General features: G+C 42.3%; 2 protein-coding genes across 2 annotated transcripts in view; one reads left to right on the forward strand and one right to left on the reverse strand.

The window, feature by feature from the left end:
* Window positions 1–12842, forward strand: part of SIDT1 (SID1 transmembrane family member 1) — a 76016-nt gene extending 63174 nt beyond the window's left edge. The window contains exons 21-26 of the mRNA XM_060010648.1: window positions 738–817; window positions 3537–3583; window positions 7948–8053; window positions 8138–8248; window positions 9443–9556; window positions 12688–12842. Coding sequence (XP_059866631.1) covers window positions 738–817; window positions 3537–3583; window positions 7948–8053; window positions 8138–8248; window positions 9443–9556; window positions 12688–12750 — 521 coding nt within the window. The 3' untranslated portion in view covers window positions 12751–12842. The remainder of the gene's footprint in view (window positions 1–737; window positions 818–3536; window positions 3584–7947; window positions 8054–8137; window positions 8249–9442; window positions 9557–12687) is intronic.
* Window positions 1–16555, reverse strand: part of SPICE1 (spindle and centriole associated protein 1) — a 159725-nt gene extending 143170 nt beyond the window's left edge. Inside the window, exons 1-2 of the mRNA XM_069540632.1 lie at window positions 16453–16555; window positions 4791–4906 (exon numbers count right to left, since the gene is read on the reverse strand). The gene's annotated coding sequence lies outside the window, so the exon portion shown is untranslated. The remainder of the gene's footprint in view (window positions 1–4790; window positions 4907–16452) is intronic.
* Between the last annotated feature and the right edge of the window lie 8513 nt (window positions 16556–25068).

The raw sequence follows: 25068 nt of genomic DNA on the forward strand, positions 1-25068 counted from the left end.
ACGCCCACGCCCCCACCCTCCAGTGTATCTAGTCTAGTGAACGCTGCTTAAATCGACCCCAGGGGTAGCCTTGAAGAGGAACGGCAACACAGCAGAGCTGGGGTCCACCCTTACTGAAATGCTCACTTCAGGAAGACCCCAGCTCTCCCCGTGACATCTCTGTGTGGATGGCTCACAGAATGACAGCCCCACCTGGGGCCCTGACCCTGCTCATATAACAATCATCATATGTACAGGTTTCTGAACATGCTTAGTAGGCCCCACTGTCCCCTGGTTCAATTCTTACTGACTTATAACCACACTGAGAAACACAGATTCGAATTTTTACAAGGTAAGATTTCCCATGGTCTAGAGAGAGCAGATGTGTTAAGGTGACTTTTGAGAGTCCCCATACATCTCTGCTGTAAAGAAAACACTAAACCATCAACAGAGGGAAACTTAGCTGAAGGAGACCATAGGAGGGTTGGCCAGCCCCCCAAGTGGTTTGCAAGTGCTTGTTCCTTGTGTCCATCTTGCCTGCCTTTCTGCGGGATGCTGCATGGATAGAGCACACCTGCCACGAAAGCCCAGGCAGCTGTGGGTGGCGTTTTCTAAAGCAAACATTTACTGCTGACCTATTAGGGGCAAAGCATGGCTTTTATGAGGTGACACCATCCTGGCCGCAAAAGCTTGGGCCAAAGGGGAGTGTTCTGGATTATCTCTGACCAAGCCTTCTCACCATGCAATTGTGTCATCAGCAGATTTGGGAATTTTCCGACGGGCCGCTATGGTGTTCTACACAGACTGCATCCGGCAGTGCAGCCGGCCTCTCTATATGGTACGTGTGTGTTCCTGTGTGCCTTGGCCTTCTCCCAGACAACAGGAGGACAGCAGGAGGGCAGGCTCGGGGTAGTCACACAAGGCTCCCCAAACCAAGAGGGCCAGATGGCCTAGCGTGGCTGAAGTCCAGTTAGTGAGGGAAGAGGCATCTTGCTTCCCCTTCTCACTCTTAAAAGACACGCTGGGATGGTTCCTTTTTTGTACATGAAAAATTGCTAGTGTATAAAGAACATATGTATGTATATACACACACAAAACTATTAAAGTGATGATTGCTGGAGGAGGGAGGATCCAGATAGGGTGTCCCTATAAATAATCATCCAAAGAGGTATGATTATTTCACTTGTGAAAGTCAAGAGAGGGCACTATTACTAATGACACCTGGACTGTCCCAGGCAAACTAGGGACATATGATCACTCCAATCACTTTCATTAGGAACTTTCCACATTATACATTTGTTTGCTTTTTATACATTGTTTGACTTTTACAATGAGCACGAATGCTTTTTCAAAATCGTAGCCATTGCTTGATGGCAGAAATACACTTTTAAAAATTCTACCGTATGGTTTTCAATGTATTACACATTCCTACACTGAGCGGAGGGATCAGTGTAGTTTCTACACTGAGCTGGGATCAGCCCTGCTCCCAGCTGCCTTGGCTTGCTGGCCAGTGACCTTGGGAAGGCTACATACCTCCTCTGAGCCACTGCCCCAGCCTTTACCCCGTGCTGTGATCAGAACTAGTGATGCCGTTTGGGCCTGGCACACAGGCATTCACTAAATTCCTGCTGATAGTTTATAATCAGAAGGATTTTTACATAAAGGAACATGGGAATGTTTTAAGCCCGGTAGAGCTTGGGCAGGAGCTATAGGCACTAAAAGTTGAATTGAAGCTGGAGGGTTTTACTCAGGGGAGAACTTAAAAGCCCATTAGGACCTGTGAGTATTAGGAGAGATATGAATGCCTCAGCTGTGAACCATAAGGGGAAATTAGTGTTTCTGGTGTTTTTTACATTAATTGATGCAGGCTGTCTTTTTTTTAAAAAAACAGACTATTTTTAGAGCATTTTAAGAGTTTTTAGTTTTTTTAGGTTCACCGAAAAATTGAGAAGAAAATACAGAGATTTCCCGTATGCCCCTCCGCCACACAGACACAGCTTCCCCATATCAACACCCTCACCAGAGAGGTGCATTTGCTAGTCAGTGAACCTATGTTAACACATCATAATCACTCAAAGTCTATACTTTACATTACAATTCACTCCTGGTGTTGTACATTCTATGGTTTTCTTGACGAGTTTGTGATGACATATATTCATCATTATAGTATCAAAGACGGTAGAGTAGTTTTCCTGCCCTAAAAATCCTCTGTGCTCCACCTGTTCTTTCCACCTGCCCCTCCTCCCCAACCCCTGGCAGCCACTGGTCTTTTTTAGTGTCTCCTTAGTCTTACCATTTCCAGAACGTCATATCGTTGGAATAATATAGTATGCGGCCTTTCCAGATTGGCTGACATAATATGCACTTATGTTTCCTCCATGTTTTTTCATGGCTTGCTAGCTCATTTCTTTTTTTTTTTTTTTTTTTGCGGTACGCGGGCCTCTCACTGCTGCGGCCTCTCCCGTTGTGGAGCACAGGCTCCGGACACGCAGGCTCAGCGGCCATGGCTCACAGGCCCAGCTGCTCCGCTGCATGTGGGATCTTCCCAGACCGGGTCACGAACCCGTGTCCCCTGCATCGGCAGGCGGACTCTCAACCACTGCGCCACCACGGAAGCCCTCATTTCTTTTTAGTCCTGACTAATATTCCACTGTCTGGATGTGCTACAGTTTATTTATCCGTTCACCTGTTGAAGGACATCTTGGTTCTTCCAAGTTTGGGCAATTATGAATCAAGCTGCTATAAAATTTTGTGGGCAGGTTTTTGTATAGGCACGTTTTCAGCTCCTTTGGGTAAATACCAAGGAGCACAACTGCTGGATCATACGGTAAAAGTATGTTTAGTTTTCTAGGAAACTGCCAACCAAACTGTCTTCTGAAATGGTCGGACCATTCTGCGTTCCCACCAGCCATGAATGAGAGTTCCACATCCTCACGAGCAACTGGTGTTAGTGTTTTGGATTTTGGCTTTTCTAGTAGGTGAATTCGTTTTTTTAAAAGGAAGATATTTCCCTGCGCCACCAGGGAAGCCCCAATAACTTTAATCTTAATAAAGCCATGTGTTTAGAAACCAGGAGCCTGGGAGCTGCAGGACCTCCTTGGAGCCAGAATAATGAAACTAATTCCAGGTGCATCCCAAGAGCTGCCTTAGGGCCCACCAGTTAACACAACTCAGGGAAAGAGTCCTTGGTTACAGAACAGTGGTGGCAGAATTCTTTTAACTACTGAGTAATCAGCACATACCACCAGCCTTCCCGCCAAGAGGTGGGCCCAGGTGCCCAGCTCCTTTAAAAACTGGGGGGAAAACAGCAAGACTTCTGCTTTATTCACCAGGCTTTCTTTTACAGGGACGAGGTCACGTCTGTTTGCAGTCAGAGGCTTTGCCATTTAGTCCTCGTAGAGGACTTTCCAGTCATAGGCACAGCTCTCTTAAAACTATAGAAAAATTGTTTCCACCAAGGCAATTGTTTTCCCATAATTGATGCTTCCCCTATGGTAAGTTTTTTAAAAAGCAGTATGTGCGGCCCCTCATTTGATGTTTTCTTTCCTCCTCTCCAGGACAGAATGGTATTGCTCATCGTGGGGAATCTGGTTAACTGGTCCTTGTAAGTAGTCTTAGGAAAACACGTTTTTCTCTTTATTAATTTCTCTGTAACACCGTGGTTTAGCTTTCCTTGGCTGTCATTTTTATAAAGAAGTCTTAAATTAAGGAGAGCGTAGGACTGTGCTTGTTCTAGTGACTTGAAAGAAAGCTACTTTTCGTCCTGCAAAGAATGCACTAGGACGCTCTTGTGTACCAATAGTTGCCTCCCTTAAAACAATGAGTTCAACACACTGATGCCTTGAGCTCATTTGTTCAACAAGACAAACATCAAATTTGCTATATCTAGGTGGATAAATTAGATTGGATATATATGCATATACACACATACACACATATATATAAAGAGAGAATAATTATGCCAGCAGCAGCAAAAATGCAACAGTTTTAAACTCTTTTTAGAACTTTCCATAAAGGCTACCCAGTAGGCATTTCTCTTTCTTACTAGGGGGGTGTGTGTGTGTGTGTGTGTGTGTGTGTGTGTGTCTGTGTGTCTGTGTGTCTTTCTCATTTCTTTCTTTCCCTCCAGGTCTCAATCTTCTTACTCTGCCAATATCATTTTTCTTCCTTTTCTTTTCCCTCATTATCACCTTGGTCTTGTTTCCTCAAATGACCTCTAGGTAGAACAGTGCAACAGAAGTACAATTATGCTAGCTGTATTTTATGTATCTATTTTTTGCAACTTATTCTTAACTTAAAAATGTGAATGAGTGAGATGTTTTATTGATCCCTCAAAAAATAAGTATGTTGAGCTGCTTTTATTAGTGGTTCTTAGCTGATGTGCTCCTCTGGGTCAGTGACCTTTGATAGAAAGGTGACACCCTACTCCTCCTCCCTTTAAGATACCAGATGCAGGGCTTCCCTGGTGGCGCAGTGGTTGAGAGTCCGCCTGCCGATGCAGGGGACACGGGTTCGTGCCCCAGTCCGGGAAGATCCCACACGCCGCAGAGCGGCTGGGCCCGTGAGCCATGGCCGCTGAGCCTGCACGTCCGGAGCCTGTGCTCCGCAACGGGAGAGGCCACAGCAGTGAGAGGCCCGCGTATCGAAAAAAAAAAAAAAAAAAGATACCAGATGCAAAGAAATAAGCACACCATCAGGGAAAGCCAGAATCAAGTCATGAGAATTTGAATCTTATTTCAGGGCCACATGCTTCTGGAAGAAACTTCCCACAATATTGTTGCCCCAGGGTTTACCTTGGGGAAGGTCCATACCTGTGAAGGACTGTCCTTTACTCAGGGACACGTCAGGATGGGTGATTCTTGGCCGTGGTCACCTGCGATGCTCTCTCGGCCACCCTTTTAGGGAAGACCCCACAGTCCTGGCGACCCTGTAAGACAGGATGGAGGGTGTTGATAGGAGATACGATACTGAACAACTGATGATAGTGTCTGCAGGGTCAGAATCACCTAGCTTGTCCCTGCCTCTAGTAGAACTAAAATCAAACCCAAGTCTGCAATCAGATTTAACAATCAATGGAAAGATATCCCATGCTCTTGGATTGGAAGAATTAATGTTGTTAAAATGGCCATACTACCCAGAGAAATCTACAGATTTAACGTGATCCCTATCAAATTACCCATGACATTTTTCACAGAACTAGAATAATCCTAAAATTCATATGGAACCATAAAATACCCAGAACTGCCAAAGCAATCCTGAGGAAAAAGAACAAAGCAGGAGGCATAACCCTCCCAGACTTCAGACAATACTACAAAGTTACAGCAATCAAAACAGTGGGGTACTGGCACAAAAACAGACATATGAATCAATGGAACAGAATAGACAGCCCAGAAATAAACCCACACACCTACGGTCAATCAATCTTTGACGAAGGAGGCAAAATTACATAATGGGTAAAAGACAGTCTCTCAGTAAGTGATGTTGGGAAAGCTGGATAGCCACATGTAAATCAATGAAGTTAGAACACATCCTCACACCACACACAAACATAAACTCAAAATGGCTTAAAGACTTAAACATAAGATATGACACCATAAAACTCCTAGAAAAGATTATAGGCAAAACATTCTCTGGTATAAATCATACCAAAGTTTCTTAGGTCAGTCTCCCAAGGCAATAGAAATAAAAACAAAAATAAACAAATGGGACCTAATCAAACTTACAAGCTTTTGCACAGCAAAAGAAACCATAAACAAAAAGACAACCTATGGAATGGGAGAAAATATTTGCAAACAATGCGACCCAAAAGGGCTTAATTTCCAAAGTATATAAACAGCTCATACAACTCAATAACAAAAAGAGAACCCAATCAAAAAATGGGCAGAAGACCTAAATAGACTTTTCTCCAAAGAAGACATACTGATGGCCAATAGGCACATGAAAAGGTGCTCAGCATCACTAGTTATTAGAGAAATGCAAATCAAAACTACCTCACAATGGTCAGAATGGCCATAATTAAAAAGTCTACAAATAAGTAATGCTAGAGAGGGTATGGAGAAAAGTGAACCCTCCTACACTGTTGGTGGGAATGTAAGTTGGTTCAGCCACTATGGAAAACTGTATGGAGGTTCCTCAGAAAACTAAAAATAGAATTACCATATGATCCAGCAATCCCACTCCTGGGCATATATCCAGAGAAAACTATAATTCAAAAAGATACATGCATCCCAATGTTCATAGAAGCACTACTCACAATAGCCAAGACATGGAAACAATCTAAATGTTTATTGACAGATGAATAAATAAAGAAGTTGTGGTACATATATACAATGGAATACTACTCAGCCATAAAAACTGAAATAATGCCACTTGCAGCAATATGGATGCAACTAGAGATTATCATACTAAGTAAGTCAGAAAGAGGAAGACAAATATCATATGATATCACTTACATGTGGAATCTAAAATATGGCACAAATGGACCTATTCACGAAACAGAAACAGATTCACAGACATAGAGAACTGACTTGTAGTTGCCAAGTGTAGGGGGGCGGGGAAGGGATGGAGTGGGAGTTTGGGGTTAGTAGATGCAAACTATTACATACAGAATGGATAAACAACAAGGTCTTACTGTATAGCACAGGGAACTATACCCTGGGACAAATCATAATGGACAAGAATATTAAAAAGAATGCATAGATGTGTATAACTGAGTCACTTTGCTGTACAGAAGAAATTAACATAACATTGTAAATCAACTATACTTCAATAAAAAATAAATTTAAAAAAAATGAACAAAAACACTCCATTAATAACAGCTTTCCACTTGAAATACTTAGGAATAAACTTTGAGAGATGTGTGGAATCTTTCTGCAGAAAATTTAATTACCTTATCAGGAGAGATAGAAGAAAACTTAGCTAAGTGAAGAAAGATGGCATGCCCTGGGTGAGAAGATTAACTATTGTAAAGATAACAATTCTCAAGTTAATGTGTAAATTTAGAATTAGAAATGGAATGAAGTTAATAGGATTTTATTCTGAAATTATTTACCTAGTTAGGCAAAGTCTCTGCAAAAGGTTAACCGGAGAAAGGAGGGGCAGAGGTGTATAGTGACAGCCCAGCATGATTCAATAGAACTTTCTGGAATGATGTGTTTATTAGCCACTTGTGGTTATTGAGCACTTGAAATGTGGTGTGACCGAGGAAATGAATTTTCAATTTTTTTTAATTTTTATTAATTTTTATTTAAATAGCCACATGTGGTTACCACATTGGATAGTGCAAGCTAGCCTAACCTTTGTTAGATAATCTAACATATTATAAAACAACAATAACACGATGAGCCACTGCTCCAAAACTAGAAATTATAAATTAGTGAATCAGGATGAAGAGGCCAGAAAGCCAACTATATACATATGTGCATGGTGTGTCTGTATTAAACACAAGCTTTCAAAACCAGGAGATAAGAAAGGGCTGTATAATAAAGACTTTTGTTAGAACGGAACAGAAATTTGGAGCAAACTTAAGGCCAAACCCCAACCAAAATAAACTTCAGTATTAATTTAGACAGCTAGCAAAAATTTGGTAATGTGTGTCAAGCCAAGTATTGAGATAATTCTATGTCTAGTAATCTATTCCAACCATCTTAAATGCAAAAAGGAAAAAAAAGCACAATATGTCTGAAGGTATTTATTGTTGCAGTTTTTAATAATAGTGCACAACGGAAGGACAAAGAGAAAACTCTTCATTTCAGCTAGAGAGGTAGGATGATTGCTTATGGTACATCCACTGATAGGAACCTCACAATCGTTAAAAATGAATGTTCTGAGGAAGACGTAATGAATTGAAAGTTACTTACAACATTTTTAAATTCCCCTCCCACCAGAAACGGGGGTGTGGGAGTGAAAAAGCCAATAATGTTACAAATCCACCTTCATAGCTACAAAATAATTCCTCTGTGTGCTCAGTGCCCTCTTTGGACTGATCTATCGACCCAGGGACTTTGCCTCCTACATGCTGGGCATCTTCATCTGTAACCTGCTGCTCTACCTGACCTTTTACGTCATCATGAAGGTAAGAGTGGCGGCTGGGAGCCGGGCACCGCGGGCCCTCCTCGGGTGACGCGTGTGGCTTGGCAGCAGCGCTTCTCACCCACAGCTTCGCAGCTCCGAGAAGATCCTCCTGATCCCGCTCTTCTGCATCGTTGCCACCGCTGCGGTGTGGGCTGCTGCCTTGTATTTTTTCTTCCAGAATCTCAGCAGCTGGGAGGTAAGAGGGCAGTTTTCTTTTCCAGGATGACATTCTCTCTCCATCTTGCCTTTCTGACCTTGCTACCTCCCTCTCTTCATGTGCTGGTTGCTGTTTATCTTTTTTATGTTCTCTGACATGGATGCTTTCTCTAAAGGGAATGGTTTTCAATATCCACACGTGACTGCTCAATAAATGGCATGTCGTCATTATCAGGGTGGCGCCTCTTAAAAACGAAGCTCTACCAACACTGCAAACGTGATCTTCATTATGTGTCATTCCCAGTGGATGTTTAATACGTACAGGAACCTTGCTTAGTGTATCTTCTCCACCTTATCATAGTCACCATCCATAAACAAATACACAGGTGCAGGTGTTTATAAATCCATTTCACAGATAGGAAAGCTGAGGCCTAGGAAACTGGTGATGTGTCTGAGGCACAGAACAGGGAAGAAGTCTTAGCTCTCCATCACCATAATCACCACAGGCAACTTTAGAACCTTTTTATCACCCCAGGAAAAAACCTGCATCCGTTAGCAGTCAATCACCATTTCTCCCTAACCCCTTAGCCTTAGGCAACCACTAATCTACCTTTTGTCTCTACAGATCTACCTATTCTGGACATTTCATATAAATGGAATCACATAACATGTGGTCTTTGGCTTCTCTTCATAATGGTTCACCCATGTGTAGATGTTATCAGTACTTCGTGTTTTTATTGCTGAATATTCCATTGTACGGATATACCTCATTTTATCTACCCGTTCAGCAGTCTATCGACATTTAAGTTGTTTCCGCTTCTTGGCTTTTATGAATGATGCTGCTGTGAACAACTGTGGTCAAGTTTTGTGTGGACGTATATTTTCTTGGAAGCTAACTTTTTTTTTTTTTTTTTTTTTTTTTGCGGTACGCGGGCCTCTCACTGCTGTGGCCTCTCCCGTTGCGGAGCACAGGCTCCGGACACTCAGGCTCAGTGGCCATGGCTCACGGGCCCAGCCGCTCCGCGGCATGTGGGATCTTCCCGGACCGGAGCACGAACCCGTGTCCCCTGCATCGGCAGGCGGACTCTCAACCACCGCGCCACCAGGGAAGCCCGGAAGCTAATTTTCTGACCCAGGCATCTAGTAGTGACTTTTTAGGTTTCTGGATACTCAGCCCTCTAAGGAGTTGAACCGTGGGAATGCCCCCACTACATCCTGCCTCACCTTCTTCCAGGGAACGCCAGCCGAATCCCGAGAGAAGAATCGAGAGTGTATCCTGCTGGATTTCTTTGATGACCATGACATCTGGCACTTCCTCTCTGCTACTGCCCTGTTTTTCTCATTCTTGGTGAGTTTATAAAAACTTTTTTCATTTCTTCTCGCTTTACATCCTGTACCCCTTTTTTTCTCTTCCCCTCTTTCTTACATCCCCTTTTGTATTTTTAATTTCCCTTTCCAAGTCTTCATTATAATTCAATGTACAGAATATCTTATTTCCTTTTTTACACTGTATCCTTCGGTTAGATCTTTATTTTCATTCTCCTTTTACTCTTCAATACTTTAAGACACAGAGGGATAAAATAATTTTCCTTCAGTTGTGCAATGTTTGGACTGAATTGTTGATTAGAACTCACATGCCCAAATCCCCCGGGAACCACTTTGGGCATTGGCTACAATCTCAGCCACACTAGGTTATTCCTTCTTGTGCTATACTCACATTCCTCCCCCTCTTCCAGTCTCACTGCATGTCTTACAAACATTTCACAAGTTCTTGGAGTGGCTCAGGATAGCAGCCAGGCCTCTTTTTGCCTTCTAACCAGTCTCTTCCAAATCTCTCCTGTAGTCCCTCCATTTTTTGTCCAAACACCTTTCCAGAAGCCACGCATATTATAACAATCCAGGATGAGAACTCCCAGCCTACTTCCATCTTAATTTTGACTTTTCCAAAATAAAAGCCCATGATGCCTCTACAAAATGTCATTTAAAAAATAACACTGGGTTGGCCAAAAAGTGCCTTCAGTTTTTAAGTAAAAATAAAGGACATTTTTCATTTTCACCAAGAACTTTATTGAACAATGTATTTGCCCTTTTCTTCCACTATCTTCTGCCACTTTACAGGCAACTTCATAATTCCATCTTCCCAAAACTTTTTATCTTTTTGAGCAAAGAACTGTTCCAGGTGCCTTTTACAGTCTTCCAGGGAATTGAATTTTTTTCCATTAAGAGAATTTTGTAAAGACCAAAATAAATGGAAATCCGAAGGTGCAATGTCTGGTGAATACGGCTGATGAATCAGAACTTCCCAGCCAAGCTGTAGCAGTTTTTGCCTGGTCGTCAAAGAAACATGTGGTCTTGCGTTATCCCAATGGAAGATTATGCGTTTTCTGTTGACTAATTCTGGATGCTTTTCATCGAGTGCCGCTTTCAGTTGGTCTGATTGGGAGCAGAACTTGTTGGAATTAATCATTTGGTTTTCTGGAATTAGCTCATAATAGAGGACTCCCTCCCAATCCCACCATATACACAGCATCACCTTCTTTAGATGAAGACCGACCTTTGGTGTGGTCGGTGGTGGTTCATTTCGCTTGCCCCACAGTCTCTTCCATTCCACTTTATTGTACAGTAGCAACTTTTCGTTGCCTGTCACAATTTGTTTTAAAAATGGAACTTTTTATGTTTGTTTTTATTTTTGGCCGTGTTGGGTCTTCGTTGCTGTGCATGGGCTTTCTCTAGTTGCGGCGAGTGGGGGCTACTCTTTGTTGCAGTGCACGAGCTTCTCATTGCAGTGGCTTCTCTTGTTGTGGAGCACGGGTTCTAGGCGCACGGGCTTCAGTAGTTGTGGCGCACAGGCTCAGTAGTTGTGGCGCACAGGCTTATTTGCTCTGTGGCATGTGGGATCTTCCCAGTCCAGGGATCGAACCGTGTCTCCTGCATTAGCAGGCAGATTCTTAACCACTGCACCACCAGGGAAGCCCAAAACCAGAACGTTTTCATTACGTTTAAGTAGAGAATCACATGAGGAAATACAGTCAAGAAGGTTTTTTTTGCTTAACTTAATGTGAAACCCAAACATCAAAGTGATTCACATAACCAAGCTGGTGCAAATGATTTTCAACGCTTGATTTAGATATTTTGAGTATGTCGGCTATCTCCCGTGTGGTATAACGTTGATCGTTCTTGATTAATGTCTCGATTTGATCGCTATCAACTTCAACTGGTCTACCCGACTGTGGAACATCGTCCAGCGAGAAATCTCCAGCACAAAACTTCACAAACCACTTTTGACACGTTCGATCAGTCACAGCACCTTCTCCATACACAGCACAAATCTTTTTCTTGCGTTTCAGTTGTTTTTACCTTTCTTGAAATAATAAAGCATAATACGCCGAAAATGTTGTTTTTCTTCCATCTTCAACATTAAAATGGCTACACAAAAATTCCCCAATTTTGATAGGTCTCTTTTTAAATGCACGTTGATAGGACAGCTGTCACACACAATCTAACAAAATTGTTCCAAATGAAGTTAAAAACAACTAAGCGCTGCTAGGGCCATCTTACGGAAAAAACCGAATGAACCTTTTGGCCAGCCCAATATTAGGCCTCCTGGTTTCACGCTGCCCGCTTACTTTAGTCTTGTCCATGTAACCTCAAGAGTGGAGCAGGGCTACCCCCTCGTGGCCAGTTTGGGAAGTTTAACCAGTCTGTATAAACATCATTCCTGAAGGCTTTTATCTTTGACAGTCACCTTCTCTAGAGAGACAGAGACAACAAAAGTGGAGCTAAGGGTTCCATGTGGAGAGAGCGATGGTAGAGGGAACTAAAAATGGAGGATTAGGGTACAATTCTTATATGGCAATATTCTATGCAACAAGATTTCATTCCGTTTAGGTCCCGACCCAAATGTCCCCTCCTAAGTGGTAACTGATGTCCCTGGCCATCAAATGAAAAACAAAATTTTATACATATACAACTGAATCACTTTGCTATACACCTGAAACTAACACAACATTGTTAATCAACTATACTCCAATATAAAATAAAAATACAAAATTTAGAAAAATAAAATTTTAACCAAAAAAATTTTTTTACCTTGCCCCATCCCATACCTCCTATATCCCCACCACAGTTTAATTATTATCCTTAGTACATATTACTAGCTAACATACTTGACTTTGCTCATGTGTTTGCTTCATGTCTGAAGCCCTCTCTCAAATGTAAGCCCCACCAGGGTAGGGATTTTTGTCTCTTTTGTTCTAAGCCATATCTCTAGCACCTGGAATAGCACTTAATAGACCCTTGATAAATATTTGAATTAATAAATGAACTATGTAATTATGACAAGTGCCTGTTAAGAGCACGGCGTCGCAGAAAGCTGCAGAAGACATGAAAACAAATAAGGGCACTTGTGAGTCTTTGGGAGAAAATAGGGACTTATTGCAACTGTGGGTTCCTCTCATTTCTCTGCCTCTCTCATTTCAGGTTTTGTTAACCCTGGATGATGACCTGGATGTGGTTCGCAGAGACCAGATCCCTGTCTTTTAAGCCTTCAGCATGGAGAGCGGGGAGAGAGAGAGCAACCAATCTTGGTGCTGTTTCATGAAAAATACAGGGACTGCAGCAAAGTAACCACTGCCAAATGCTCCACTCACCCTCTGTTGGGTTGGCTCTGTACACATTCCCGCAGGGAGGAGAGGAGATACAGGGGGACCCAAGCCTGCAAGAAGGGAAGCAGAAGGGAGGCAGCAACTGTGGACAGAGTCAAGCCCTTCAGAGTCGAAAAACACCCACCATCCCCTTCTGTCACTACTCTGAGTTAGACATGGACAAAAGCTGCAACGAAGTTGACCTTGGGACCACTCCCACCCTCACCTGATATTCGCCAGCCATGGGGGGACCATGCTGCTCTCCGCCCTCCAGCTGCTTCCCCGCCCAGAAACTCCAGGGTGGCCCCCGTGCACCTCTGTAACATCTGCTGCTCTAGACATCCCCAAACACCAGCCCACTTCTCCGAAGTCCTGGAATGATGTGATTCCTTAGAGTCTGGTAGAGGGGTGGCCCCAAGGCCCTACCCAACTGGGATAGATGTTTTGTAGCACCAGCTCGTCACCTCCACCAAAGGAATGCTGTACGCTTCCCCCAGGTTCCTGACCGCATTAGGAGGACTCTTACATCAGGCTGGCTCACCCGCTCCTGGCAGGTAACTGTCCCTGAGACCAAGGTGTGGGTGCTTCCCTGTTCCTTGGTGTCCTCATCTCACCGCTGTGTGTTGACCCCCTGACTCAGGCTCTACCTTCTTGGGAAGGCCACTTCTCCACAGACCAGCTCCAAGGTGGAAGGGGAAATGGGAAAACTCTTCCAGCAGCAGGAGGCACCAGAGGAATGACCGACAGCACTAGGAGACTGGTGACATCAGCATCAAGCACTCAGGCCTCACGTTAAGGACTTGGGCTCCTGGAGCAGATTCAGCGAAGGCAATTAGGCCTCCAAGTCAAATAGCTCCCTTCTGTGCCTGCATCACCCTTGGGGAAGAAATAAGTGTTCTAAGCAGGGGCACTGCTCTCGGGCTCCTGTACAACCAGCCAAGCCTCTCCTCTGCTGCTTTATGCAGATCAGGGGCTTTAGACTTTCTCCTGAGTTTCTCTGGAGGCCAGTCTCAGGGTGAACACATCTCACTCCTCCTCTCCAGTTGCAAAGAGCTCAGCCGGTTTGGGGGCGGGGCGGTTGTCTCTCTGACACACCTGATTCACATTCACTCCCCAGGATGGCGTTGAAACACTCAGTGTCCCACTTCACTCTCTCACTGTCCAGCAGCTCTGCCCCCAGGAAGTCCCATTTTGACCAAACTCCTGTATTACCTGTGATATGACGTTATCAGAAAATTTACATGCAAATGTGCATACACAGATATATTTGCCTGCGAAATTGAAGTCACCGTCTCACCTCTGCTTTCTTGATCCTTCCTTAGAAGGATCCTTCATTCTTTTTAAAATATATATATATAATTTTCTCTAAAATAATGTTCCAAAACACATTTTGGAAGTTTGAATGGCAAACTTTCCCTGATTTTAAGAACACAAAGATGCTTTCAATGAAACATTATGATTTTTTTTCTAAAATGCCCCCAAATTCATAATTGGTGGTGTTATTCTTTATTCCTTAAAAATTGTTGGCTTCCATAGGCCATATGAAGGCCACCTATTAAATGGTTGTATCAATCTAACATTTAAAATAAATTTCGAACCTGTTTAACTTGGCTGATCTGACCTAATTCTTTTATTTTTAATGCACTAAAAGTTTTCAAATCCAAGAAAAAGCGGGGGTGGGGGGTGGTGCAGAATGCGAACGACAAAGTCTGTTCAAGCAGCCCTGTGGCCTGAAGTGAATAAATTGTAGGACACCTTACCTGTTTGGTAGCTTGTCTGGGAAATATGTCCATGGAAATGGGGAAGGGGCCCCAGAGAAATGGATGGATTGTGCTGTATTCTTGACCGTTTTCTGACACAGTCTGTCTTGTGCTACAAACTTACATGTTGTGGTCAGTTTTTTTCTCTGCAGCAGGACGAAAAACCCAGACCAAGCCTGCTCTTATAAATATCAATTCTAAATGTACCTGTTGCTTTTTCTATAGTGCTGATTTGTACATGGCTGGAGGCCACAAGAAAGTCGTTCAGCTGTGTCTGTAGGTTTGATAGGAACTCGGGGTGGAGGGGGCAGCCACAGTTACTCACAGTGGTCCCTCGTCCACATGTAGCACAGGCCTGTGTGACTTTTGTCTGTCCTCATGGACTTCTCTCTTCACAAGAGAAGGGAAGGCAACTCTGAAAGCCGAGTCCAACAGAGGGTAACGGGAGCCAGCCAGCCACTGAGAAGAGGCTCTTGGCAGAGAGGCCCAGGGTAATAAGAGCAGTTCCCTTGGAGGACGGAGGTGTGGCAGCCAGAGGGGCAAAGCCGCACATAAAAAAGGCCTCTTCACACCTCTGACAAATGTTGGGGAGGCAGCCCCACCTGTTAACACTGGATGGCTGAGGGATTAGCCCGGTTTTATTTTAGCAGCAGGAGAAGCCAGTGGAAAACCAGAGTCTATCTGGGGAAGGGACTTTCCATGGTTGAAAGAGATCACCGAGTCAGCTCCTGGGGTAAAGAGAGCGGCAGCTTCTTCTTTTGTAGCTCCAAGCTGCCACCAGAATGTCCTGTGGGGTCGCAAAATGCATGTGTCGGGGAAACAAATAATACCCAAATGTTTCTCCTCCTGGGAGACAGTCTCTCTGTCTAAAACTTGGGAAAAAGGGAAAAACAAAGAGAAACATTCTTCATAGAAGGAACAGTTGAATCCGAGAAAAATTCTTGAGTCAGACTTTAGTCCACATACGTTCACCTGCTTGCTGTGTGACCTTGTGCAATCTGCTGGAACTCTCTGATCTTTATTGCCACATCTACATGACGCGACATGAAGGTGACAAAGGTGGAGCTGTGTAGAGCACCTGGAGCAGTGCCCGCAGAGAGAAGGTCCTCACCTGCACTTCTCGAATCCTGCAGGGTGGCAGGGCCAGAGCAGGTCTCCCTGCTGGGCTGGCACCTCTCGCCCAAGGGGGCCCCTCATTGAAACCAGCTATGCTGTTTCCTGACCTCAGTTCCAGGAGGCCCTGAAGGGGCTGGGAGGTCTCTTCACCTTCAGAGAAACTGCCCAGAATTATCCCACCTCCCAGCCCCACTCCTTGCCCTTTAACTGCTGCATTTCATCGTCTTTGGCCCTTAATACTCCAACGCAGATGAAAAGTTGCTGCCAAAGCTGGGGCCAAGTGGAAAGTCTGGCTGTGTATAAAGTCACACCTCGTTACTGCCAGTTCTACTCTGGGAATCTCAAAGAAAACCTAGACTTTCTCCTCTCTCCAGCATCTATAGCTACTACAGTCCAGGGGATGCCAGGTGCAAACGTTTCCCCCGACCCTTATCACCAAATGTTCGTAGGGAAAGCCTGGATGTTCAGCCTGGATGAAGAGGGACTTCAGCCTGCGGGTGACAAAACAGGTCCCAGAGGAAGCCTGGGAGGGTCGCTCTGGTTTTGAAATGATTCTAATGTCCCCTGGTGAAACTAAGGAAAAGCATTATGAGTAAAGATACAACTAGCTTCTGCCTGAAGCAACGTAAAACCCAAAATTATGTTTACCATAATTTTGCCCAGCTTACAGTCATTTTTTTGCTTTGTTTTTAAATGCTGGTGTTAGGGAACCGGGTTCATTTTACCTGAAGCACCGCAACCAAAACGCGGAGACACTGACGTCTGCAGCAAAGACAGGGCTTATCCGCAAGGCAGCCAAGGGAGAAAACGGGAAAACAAATCTCAAACCCTCCACCCCGAAGGGAGGAGGCGGGGTATTTATGGGACGAGGAAGGAATGAAGAAGCGGGCTGCTCTGAGGCACGGGAGCGTGCGAAGCCGGGGAGGCGGGGAAAGGTGATTGGGAAAACGTGCGGTCATCACCGTGCTGCGCAGGCGTAACTAGGCTACGGGCCTCTGCACGTTCCAAAGGTCACGGGTGGACATTCGCGCATGCCCAGTTGGAAGGTCAGTGGTCCCGCCTAGTTTCAACAAGCTCAGCTGAGCTAGATACGACCTGCTCCAAATTCCTGGAAAGCAACTCAGGCAGTTTCTTGTTTGGGCCTCGTGCTTCTTGGAGAACAGGCAAGCCTTAAAATGACATTGATTAGTGAAGGCAGGGGAAATGGATTTGACTAATTACCCACGGTTTTGGCGGGGACAAGATATATTTCTGTGGCTAAGTTCAAATGTCTCCTCAATATGAAGGCACTATCGTCAATAAGGTTAATGGCCTGCTGAATCTTAGGCCTTAACGCACATGAATTCAAATAAGCTTGGCGAGGGTCATGGATCAGCCTTTTTCAATGAATTTCTAAAAGGCCATAGTAATAGAGTTTTCACTTGGACGGGATTCCTCTGCAAAAAGAAACCGATTTTTAGACTTTTTTGACCCCTGTGAACTCCAAGGGGAGCGGGGTTTGCAGTTCATCATATGGTTTTCCTGAAGTAGGGTCTTGCTATTCTTATTGAAGTACAAGGAGGGCTAAGTGGTGACCAATGTTGACAAAGAATTACCCTTTGCTCCTCCAGGCTTAGGGAAATGGAGCTCTGCGTTCTTTCCGAATATCTCTACATTAGAAGTTTTCATGATTTTTCCTGAACTAAATTTTTAAAAACTCCATGGTTTTATCCTACCTTTTTTTCATTCCCTGTCTTCTAAGGCTTATCCCTTTCATTGGAGATGAAAAATAGCTAACCATCATAGAACAGCCTTGAAGTTATATCACATTTCAGTCATGCTAATGTCTGGGTGTCTCATTTCTCATCCCAGAACGTGCAATCCCACTATTTTTGGCTCCTGGGCCCCTAATTTCCTCTAACCCTGTAACTCTTGATATATCTTTTTAAACTCTTGACATTCTTTGTGAATTAGGACTCTAAGTCCTTTAAGCAGAAGACTATCCATAATAATTCAAAAGCTCTCTCTTTTAAGGTGCTCTAATGTTGCCAACACAGAAAAATGTTGATTTGCGTTTTATGATTTATTTTTAGAAGTACACTTTTTTTTTAATTAATTAATTAATTATTTGGTTGCACCAGGTCTTAGTTGCGGCAGGCGGGCTCCTTAGTTGCAGCACATGGGCTCCTTAGTTGTGGTATATGGGCTTCTTAGTAGTGGCATGAGAACTCTTAGTTGCAGCATGCATGTGAGATCTAGTTCCCTGACCAGGGATCGAACCCGGGCCCCCTGCATTGGGAGCACGGAGTCTTATCCATTGTGCCACCAGGGGAGTCCTGCGTTTTATGATTTTTATTACATTGCTTATCTGAGCGTTTCACAAGGCGCAGTACCCGGTTCCAGGCAGGTCCCTTTGAGGAAGAGGACAAATTCAGGCCTAAGGTTGAGGCTTCTCTCTCAGTGTGGGATACCTTGTAAAGTAACCTGCTCTTTAGGAGGTCCATTTCCCCTTTATCCTCTCCTTCCTCACCATTTCTCTGTTCACTTACATAGAGTCAGAAATACTGCTTCAGTCAATAGTCAGTCAAGAAATATCTGGGCCAAGCACTGTGAGGAACTGGGCAAAGCAATGGGCAAAACACCCAGTCTCTTCAATCACGGGGTCTACGGTCCAAAAGGGGAGAGATGCATGAAACAAGTAACTTGTTCATTATAAGTGGGCAAAGAGCTCCAAGAAGAGAACGGCCTTAGAAGAATCTTACTAGGTACAGACACAAAGAAAGTCCAAGTAATTATCAGCAATTTTTATGCCTAGATGTGAAGCCCCTAAATTGCTGCCCCTAGAAGATTAAAGTTGGCAGAACCGATTGTTAAAACAGCAAACATTTGTCATCAGACATTCTGCCAAGGGTTTTATATACATTCCATGCTGGATCCTGAAACACTCACCACCACCAACCCCATGAAGTCGGTATTATTACTATCATCCCCATTTGCCAGACAGAGAAACTGAAACTTAGAGGAGTCGATGTCCACTAGATGAAGTGAAAGGTGCAGAAGCCTGGATTAAGAGTCAGAAATGGGTGGTTCAGGTAACAAGAACAGAGACAGGGAAGGTGGATGGTGTTGCAGCCCTTATTTGTTCATGTATCTATATATGCAAAATACACAGCCTAGAATTCTATAACCCTGGAACATATTAACAAAAACAGAAGGTTTTTCCAAACTTCAGAAGATGTGTCTGTTACATGAATCTGAGTGACAGTGAAACCTATCGTGCTTTAGGAAAGTCAGCCAATAAAACTGCAGCTTTGGATCATTTTGGCTCTTTAAACTGGAACAGCAGGATTCAGAGGACTCTTGCTTCAGTTTCTAAGCTTGTAAAGTTAAGGACCAAAGTCCTTTTTATACATTCAATGACTGCATTTGGCAAAGGGCTGTAGACCCAAAGATTCATTTTAAATTAAAATATATGTAGCATAAGGTGTCAGGTTTCTACTGGGAACCTGTTGGTTCAGAAACAAAATTAACAGTGGAGAGAAAGCACAGGAATAAGAAATGGGTTTTTTTTTGTTTCGTTTTGTTTTTTATCTGCATTGGCTCTTAGCTTCGGCGTGCGGGATCTTTTGTTGAGGCGTGCGGGAACTTTTGTTGAGGTGTGTGGGATCTTTCATTGTGGTGGGCGGGCTTCTTTCTAGTTGTGGCGTGGGCTCCAGAGCTCGTGGGCTCCAGAGCTTGTGGGATCTGTAGTTTGCAGCATGCAGGCTCTCTAGTCGAGGCCTGCGAGCTCAGTGGTTGTGCTGCGTGGGCTTAGTTGCCCTGCAGCATGTGGGATCTTAGTTCCCAGACCAGGGATCAAACCTGCATCCCCTGCATTGGAAGGAGGATTCTTTACCACTGGACCACCAGGGAAGTCCCTGGAATAAGTGGGTTTTTTAATTTCCTAAAACATGTTCAGAGACTCAAAATACTGTCAAGAGTCCTAAAGTCCTCCAAAGCTGCCTCTGAAACCAGTCTATGCTTGGTCCAATAGGTCAGGCAGAATCTACGACTCCCATCAATGGCTGAACCATCTTTGTTCCTGGTGGCTGGGAGTATTTCCATTCCACCAAACTGAGGCAGAGGAACTAGCCTGCGTTGAACTGGGAAATCATAATTCTTCAATTGGGGGTACAATGATAATGGAGATAAAATTTTCTAAATTGTCCAGAAGTAAGACAAAAAAAAAAAAAACCAATACGACTTCGTTTGAAACACCAACATACTAGCCAATTTTCTTCTCCTATACTAAGCTGTCTCTTAGGCTTAAAAAAAAAAATTAATGTGAATTTGCATATTTGCCACTCAGCAGCATTTCTTTTTTGAAATGGGATTTAACCTAATTGAATCACAAGTTCCCAGAAGGAAACGTCCCTGCAGCAGTAAGTTCTCTACCACTACTATTAGGCTTCAGTCTCTTTCCAAACCACAGATTTGAATGTGATAAAGCAGTGTAAGAAAACACCACCCAAACCAGACCTGCACAGCACACACTTAGTTAAAACCTGGATTTTCACATCTTCCCCAAATCAGTAGTTTTATGGTCATGTGAAAAATTAAGTGGCACATTGATACTAAGTAAGCAACCTACCTGACTTCTGAACTTATGTAGGTAGCAAATTGGAATTGTGTCCTTAATTTCTCACAGGAAGACGAAAAGGTCAAAAGAGGTGTTGATACTGACCAACAAACCACATGCTAGTGGAGCCCTGCATTTCAGTCTCCCATGTAGGGCAACAGAAATGAGGAATGTCATGGAAAGTAATCGCCACTTTACATTTAAATATTCCTTTGCAACTATGTGAAACCTCTTCAAATATAAAACCTCATTTGTCCTTCACAACAACCCTGTGATCTGGACAGGACAGATAATGTACCAGCAAATCAATTAAGATGCAAAGAAGTTATGCCACTTGCTCAAAGTCACAAAGCCAGGCAACAGGAGCCAGATACAAAATAGTGCCTTGGCCTTTTCTTTTGCTAAAGAATGACAGTAAAATAACTTTTAGGTTTGGCTGACTCAAGAAATTTATCATGAGAAAACCAACATCATCAGATCAGACTTCCATATTTTTTCTTAACCTTTTTATTTAGGCATAAAATATATTCAGTAATGTTCAAAATGTGCACTAATCATAAGTGTATACTGATGTGTAAATTTTTACATATATTTTACAGATATATTTACACACAGATACACACACACCCCATTGTAACCACCACCCACATTAAGAAAGAAAACATTTCCAGCATCACTGTGCCTGTTCCAAGTTCATCCCTCCCCAGAGATAACCACTCTTCTGACTTTTCTCCTCCTAGATGAATTTTGCCTATTCCTGAACTTTATATAAATGGAATTATGCAGTATGTTCTCCTTTTCGTCTGGCTTCTTTCACTCAACGTAATGTCTGTGAGAGTTGTCTGTGTGAATCAGTAGCTTCATTGTGTGAATATATGACATTTCACTTATTCATTCTCCTATTGATGGATGTTTGGGTTGTTTTCAGTTTTGGGCTACCTGTAAAGAAAGCTTCTATGAACATTCTTATACATTTCTTTTGGTGAACTTATACATACATTTTCCCCAGAGTATATACACAGTACACTATGGAATTGCTGAGTCATGGAATAAGTCTTTAGTTTTCAAGGATACTACCAACTGTTTTCCAAAGTGGTTGTATCAGTTTACACTCTCATCAGCATCATATGAGAGTTCCAATTATTCCACGTTTGCCAACACTCGGCATTTGTCAGCTCGTTCAATTTTAGACTTTCTGGGTGAGGTGTGATGGTATTTCATTGTATTTTATTTTGCATTTCTTTGATAACTACTGATGTTGAGCACCTTTTTATATAGAATTCTTGGCCATTTAGGTAAAGGATTTTTTCAAGTTCTTTTCCCATTTTTTAAATTGGCTATGAGTCTTTTTCTTTCTGATATATATAATCTTTGCTAGTCTGTGACTTGATGAACAGACATTGGTGATTTTAATGAAATCAATCTAACTTATTTTTTTCTTTTATGTTATAGTCAGATGATATTTCCTGTGGTTTCTTCTAGAACACTAGTTCTCGTTTTTTGGTCTTGGGACCTATTTACACTCCTAAAGATTGTTGAGGACCCCCCAGAGTTTTTGTTTATGTGAGTTAATATCTATTAATATTTACCACATTAGAAATAAAAAATGGAAAGTTTACAAATTTTATTAATTCATTTAAAGAGAATAATAAACTCATTACATAACACAAATACAGTCCTCCCCTGGTATCTGAGCGGAATTGGTTTCAGGACCCCCTTGTACCAAAATCCACAGATACTCAAGCCCCTTATATAAAAGTGGCATAGTGTTTGCATATAAAACATGCACATCCTCCTGGATACTTTAAATCATCTCTAGATTATTTATAATACTTAGTACAATGTAAATGCTATGTAAATTGTTCCCAGCATGCATCAAATTCAAGTTTTGCTTTTTGGAACTTTCTGGAATTTTTTTCCCAAATAGTTTCAATCCACAATTGGTTGAAACCTCAGATATGGAACCCGAGGATACTGAGGGCCAACTGTAACATCTTTTATGAAAAATAACTATATTTTCCAAAGCAAAAAAAATTGTGAGAAGAGTGTGTTTCACATTCTTGTAAATCCATTTAATATCTGGCTTAATAGAAGGTAGTTAGATTCTCATATTGGTTTCTGCCTTCACTCTTCTGCAGTATGTGTTTTGCTTGAAGCATACGAAGAAAATCTAGCCCTACAGAAATACATAGTTGGAAAAGGGAGCAGCCGTTCTAGATAATTGTAGATATTCTCTTTGATACTATACCAAAACTCAACACATGGTAGTTTCCCAAAATTAATTGCAATGTGGAATCCAAAACCATATCAGTGAACTTTTCATGTTTTGTAATGTCAAAATCCATTGGTCTATCTTTCAATTTGAATGGATCTTTTTACCCACGCATGGTTTTGTAACAGCATGCCTCAGTCACTTGGAAAATATTGTCTCACTGAATTGTGCAAACCTTTCAAATATTACACATTTAATTATATAATTATTAATTATATACATGTGTATACATATACTATTCATTTATATCACTACTGATCTCATCAGAGAGGTCTTAATGGGAACCTGTCAAGCTCACAGTAGTGCATACAGTGCATGTACATTTCATTCATTTTTGAGAAACTGTCTGCCAAATACCCAAGTCTGAATAACTACAGATTTTAGTCATTCTCTCAGCTAAAAATAGTATTCCATAAAGAGAACCAGGAGTTCATTCTGTAATTTAACACCAGTGCTTTTCCTTGTGAAAACCACCATCCTCTGGCTTGCAGCAGAAGTGCTTTATGTTTGCTTCCCATGTGCTCACACAATATTTAAAAAGGATATTAAAAGGAAGCATACTCAAAAATTAAGATCGAATGAAATTGTTAATTTCTGTTGCTTCATCAAGGAGATTCTAAACTACGTTGTTTTGGTTTTTTTTTTTTTTTACTATGACTTTATGATGATTAAAAATACATGGGCTTCCCTGGTGGCGCAGTGGTTGAGAGTCCGCCTGCCGATGCGGGGAACACGGGTTCCGTGCCCTGGTCTGGGAAGATCCCACATGCCGCGGAGCGGCTGGGCCCGTGAACCATGGCCGCTGAGCCTGCGCGTCCGGAGCCTGTGCTCCGCAACGGGAGAGGCCACAACAGTGAGAGGCCCGCGTACCGCAAAAAAAAAAAAAAAATACAGTAACTATTACTACTAGCATAGTAGTCAGTGCCACTGCCTTGATTTGTGCTAAAGTACTAGCAGTTTTACCCACCATTGCTTTTGCACCATCAGTGCATATGTCGACACAGTATATAGGCATGTCACATCTTGGTTCTATCATAAAAATAATTTTGACCTCACAGATTCCCTAAAAGGGTCTCAGAGAAACCCAGGGAGGCTGGAGACTACATTTTAAGAAGCACTACTCTAGAAGCTTTAGTGTTTTACCTTTTACATTTAGGTCTTTGACCCGACTCAAATTAATGTTTGTTTATCATGTGAGGTGGCGGCGGGGAGCAGGTGTCTAGGGCTTCTTCCCCTTCCGTACTGATATCCACTTGCTCCAGCCCATTTACAGAAAAGACCATCCTTTACTCACTGAAATGGAATTGGCACCTTTATCATCAATCAATTTGACTATATGTGTCTAATCTATTTCTGAATTTTCTGCTCCCTTCCATTGGTCTACTGTCCATCCTTGTGCCAATATCACACTGTTTTAATTATTGGAGCTTTATAGTAATTTTTAAAAAAATTTTATTGATGTATAATTCACATATAACATTATATTGGTTTCAGGTGTACAACAGAATGATTTGATATTTGTATATATTGTGAAGCCATCATCACAAGCTTAGTTAACATCTGTTACCATACATAATTACAAAAAATTTTTTTCTTGTGATGAGGATTTAAGATCTACCCTACTAGAGTAGTTTTGAAATCTGGTGGTTTAAGTCTTCTAACTTTGTTTGTAAGATAGTCTAGACTGTTCTAGGACTTTCACATTTATATAATTATTATATTAAATACTATATAAATTTAAGACCCTGGTTGTCAATTTCCACCCCCCCCCAAAAAAAAATCCCTGCAGTGATTTCAGTGGCAATTGCCACTGATCATGTTTGTCTTGATCCCAACTTGGGAGAAATTATTAAGTATGATATTAGCTGTAGTTTTGTTTACTGGGGACTTTTTGGCAGAAATGCTTTATCAGATTGAGAATGCTCCCTTCTCTTCCTCTTTTGTTTAGAATTTTTACCATAAATGGATGCTGAATTTTATCAACTAAAAAGTTACCATATTTTAAAAATATGGTAATTGAGTTACCATATTTTTTTATCTTTTATTCTGTCAATACAATGAACTGCATAAATTGATTTTAAAATGTTAAAACATTTTATGCATTCCTGAAATAAACCACATTTGGTCACGATGTACTATTCTTTTCTTATATCTCTAGATTTGATTTGCTGACATTTTGTTTAGAATTTTCAGGGAATTCCCTGGGGGCCCGGTGGTTAGAACTCTGCACTTTCACTGTGTGGGCCCGGGTTCCACCCCTCTTTGGGAACTCTGGCCCGCAAGCCATGATGCAGCCAGAAAAGAAAAAAAAGAAGAATTTTCACAACTATGTTTATTAGGGATATTGGGCTATAATTTTCTTTTACTATAATGTTGTGACAGATTTGGTATCAAGGTTATATTAACTTCTTAAAACAGGTTTGGAAATGATCCCTCTTCCTCATGAGTTTGGGTAGATTGGTATCACTTCTT

The sequence above is a fragment of the Delphinus delphis genome, chromosome 4, assembly GCF_949987515.2.
Source record: "Delphinus delphis chromosome 4, mDelDel1.2, whole genome shotgun sequence".
Classification (NCBI taxonomy): Eukaryota; Metazoa; Chordata; class Mammalia; order Artiodactyla; family Delphinidae; genus Delphinus; species Delphinus delphis.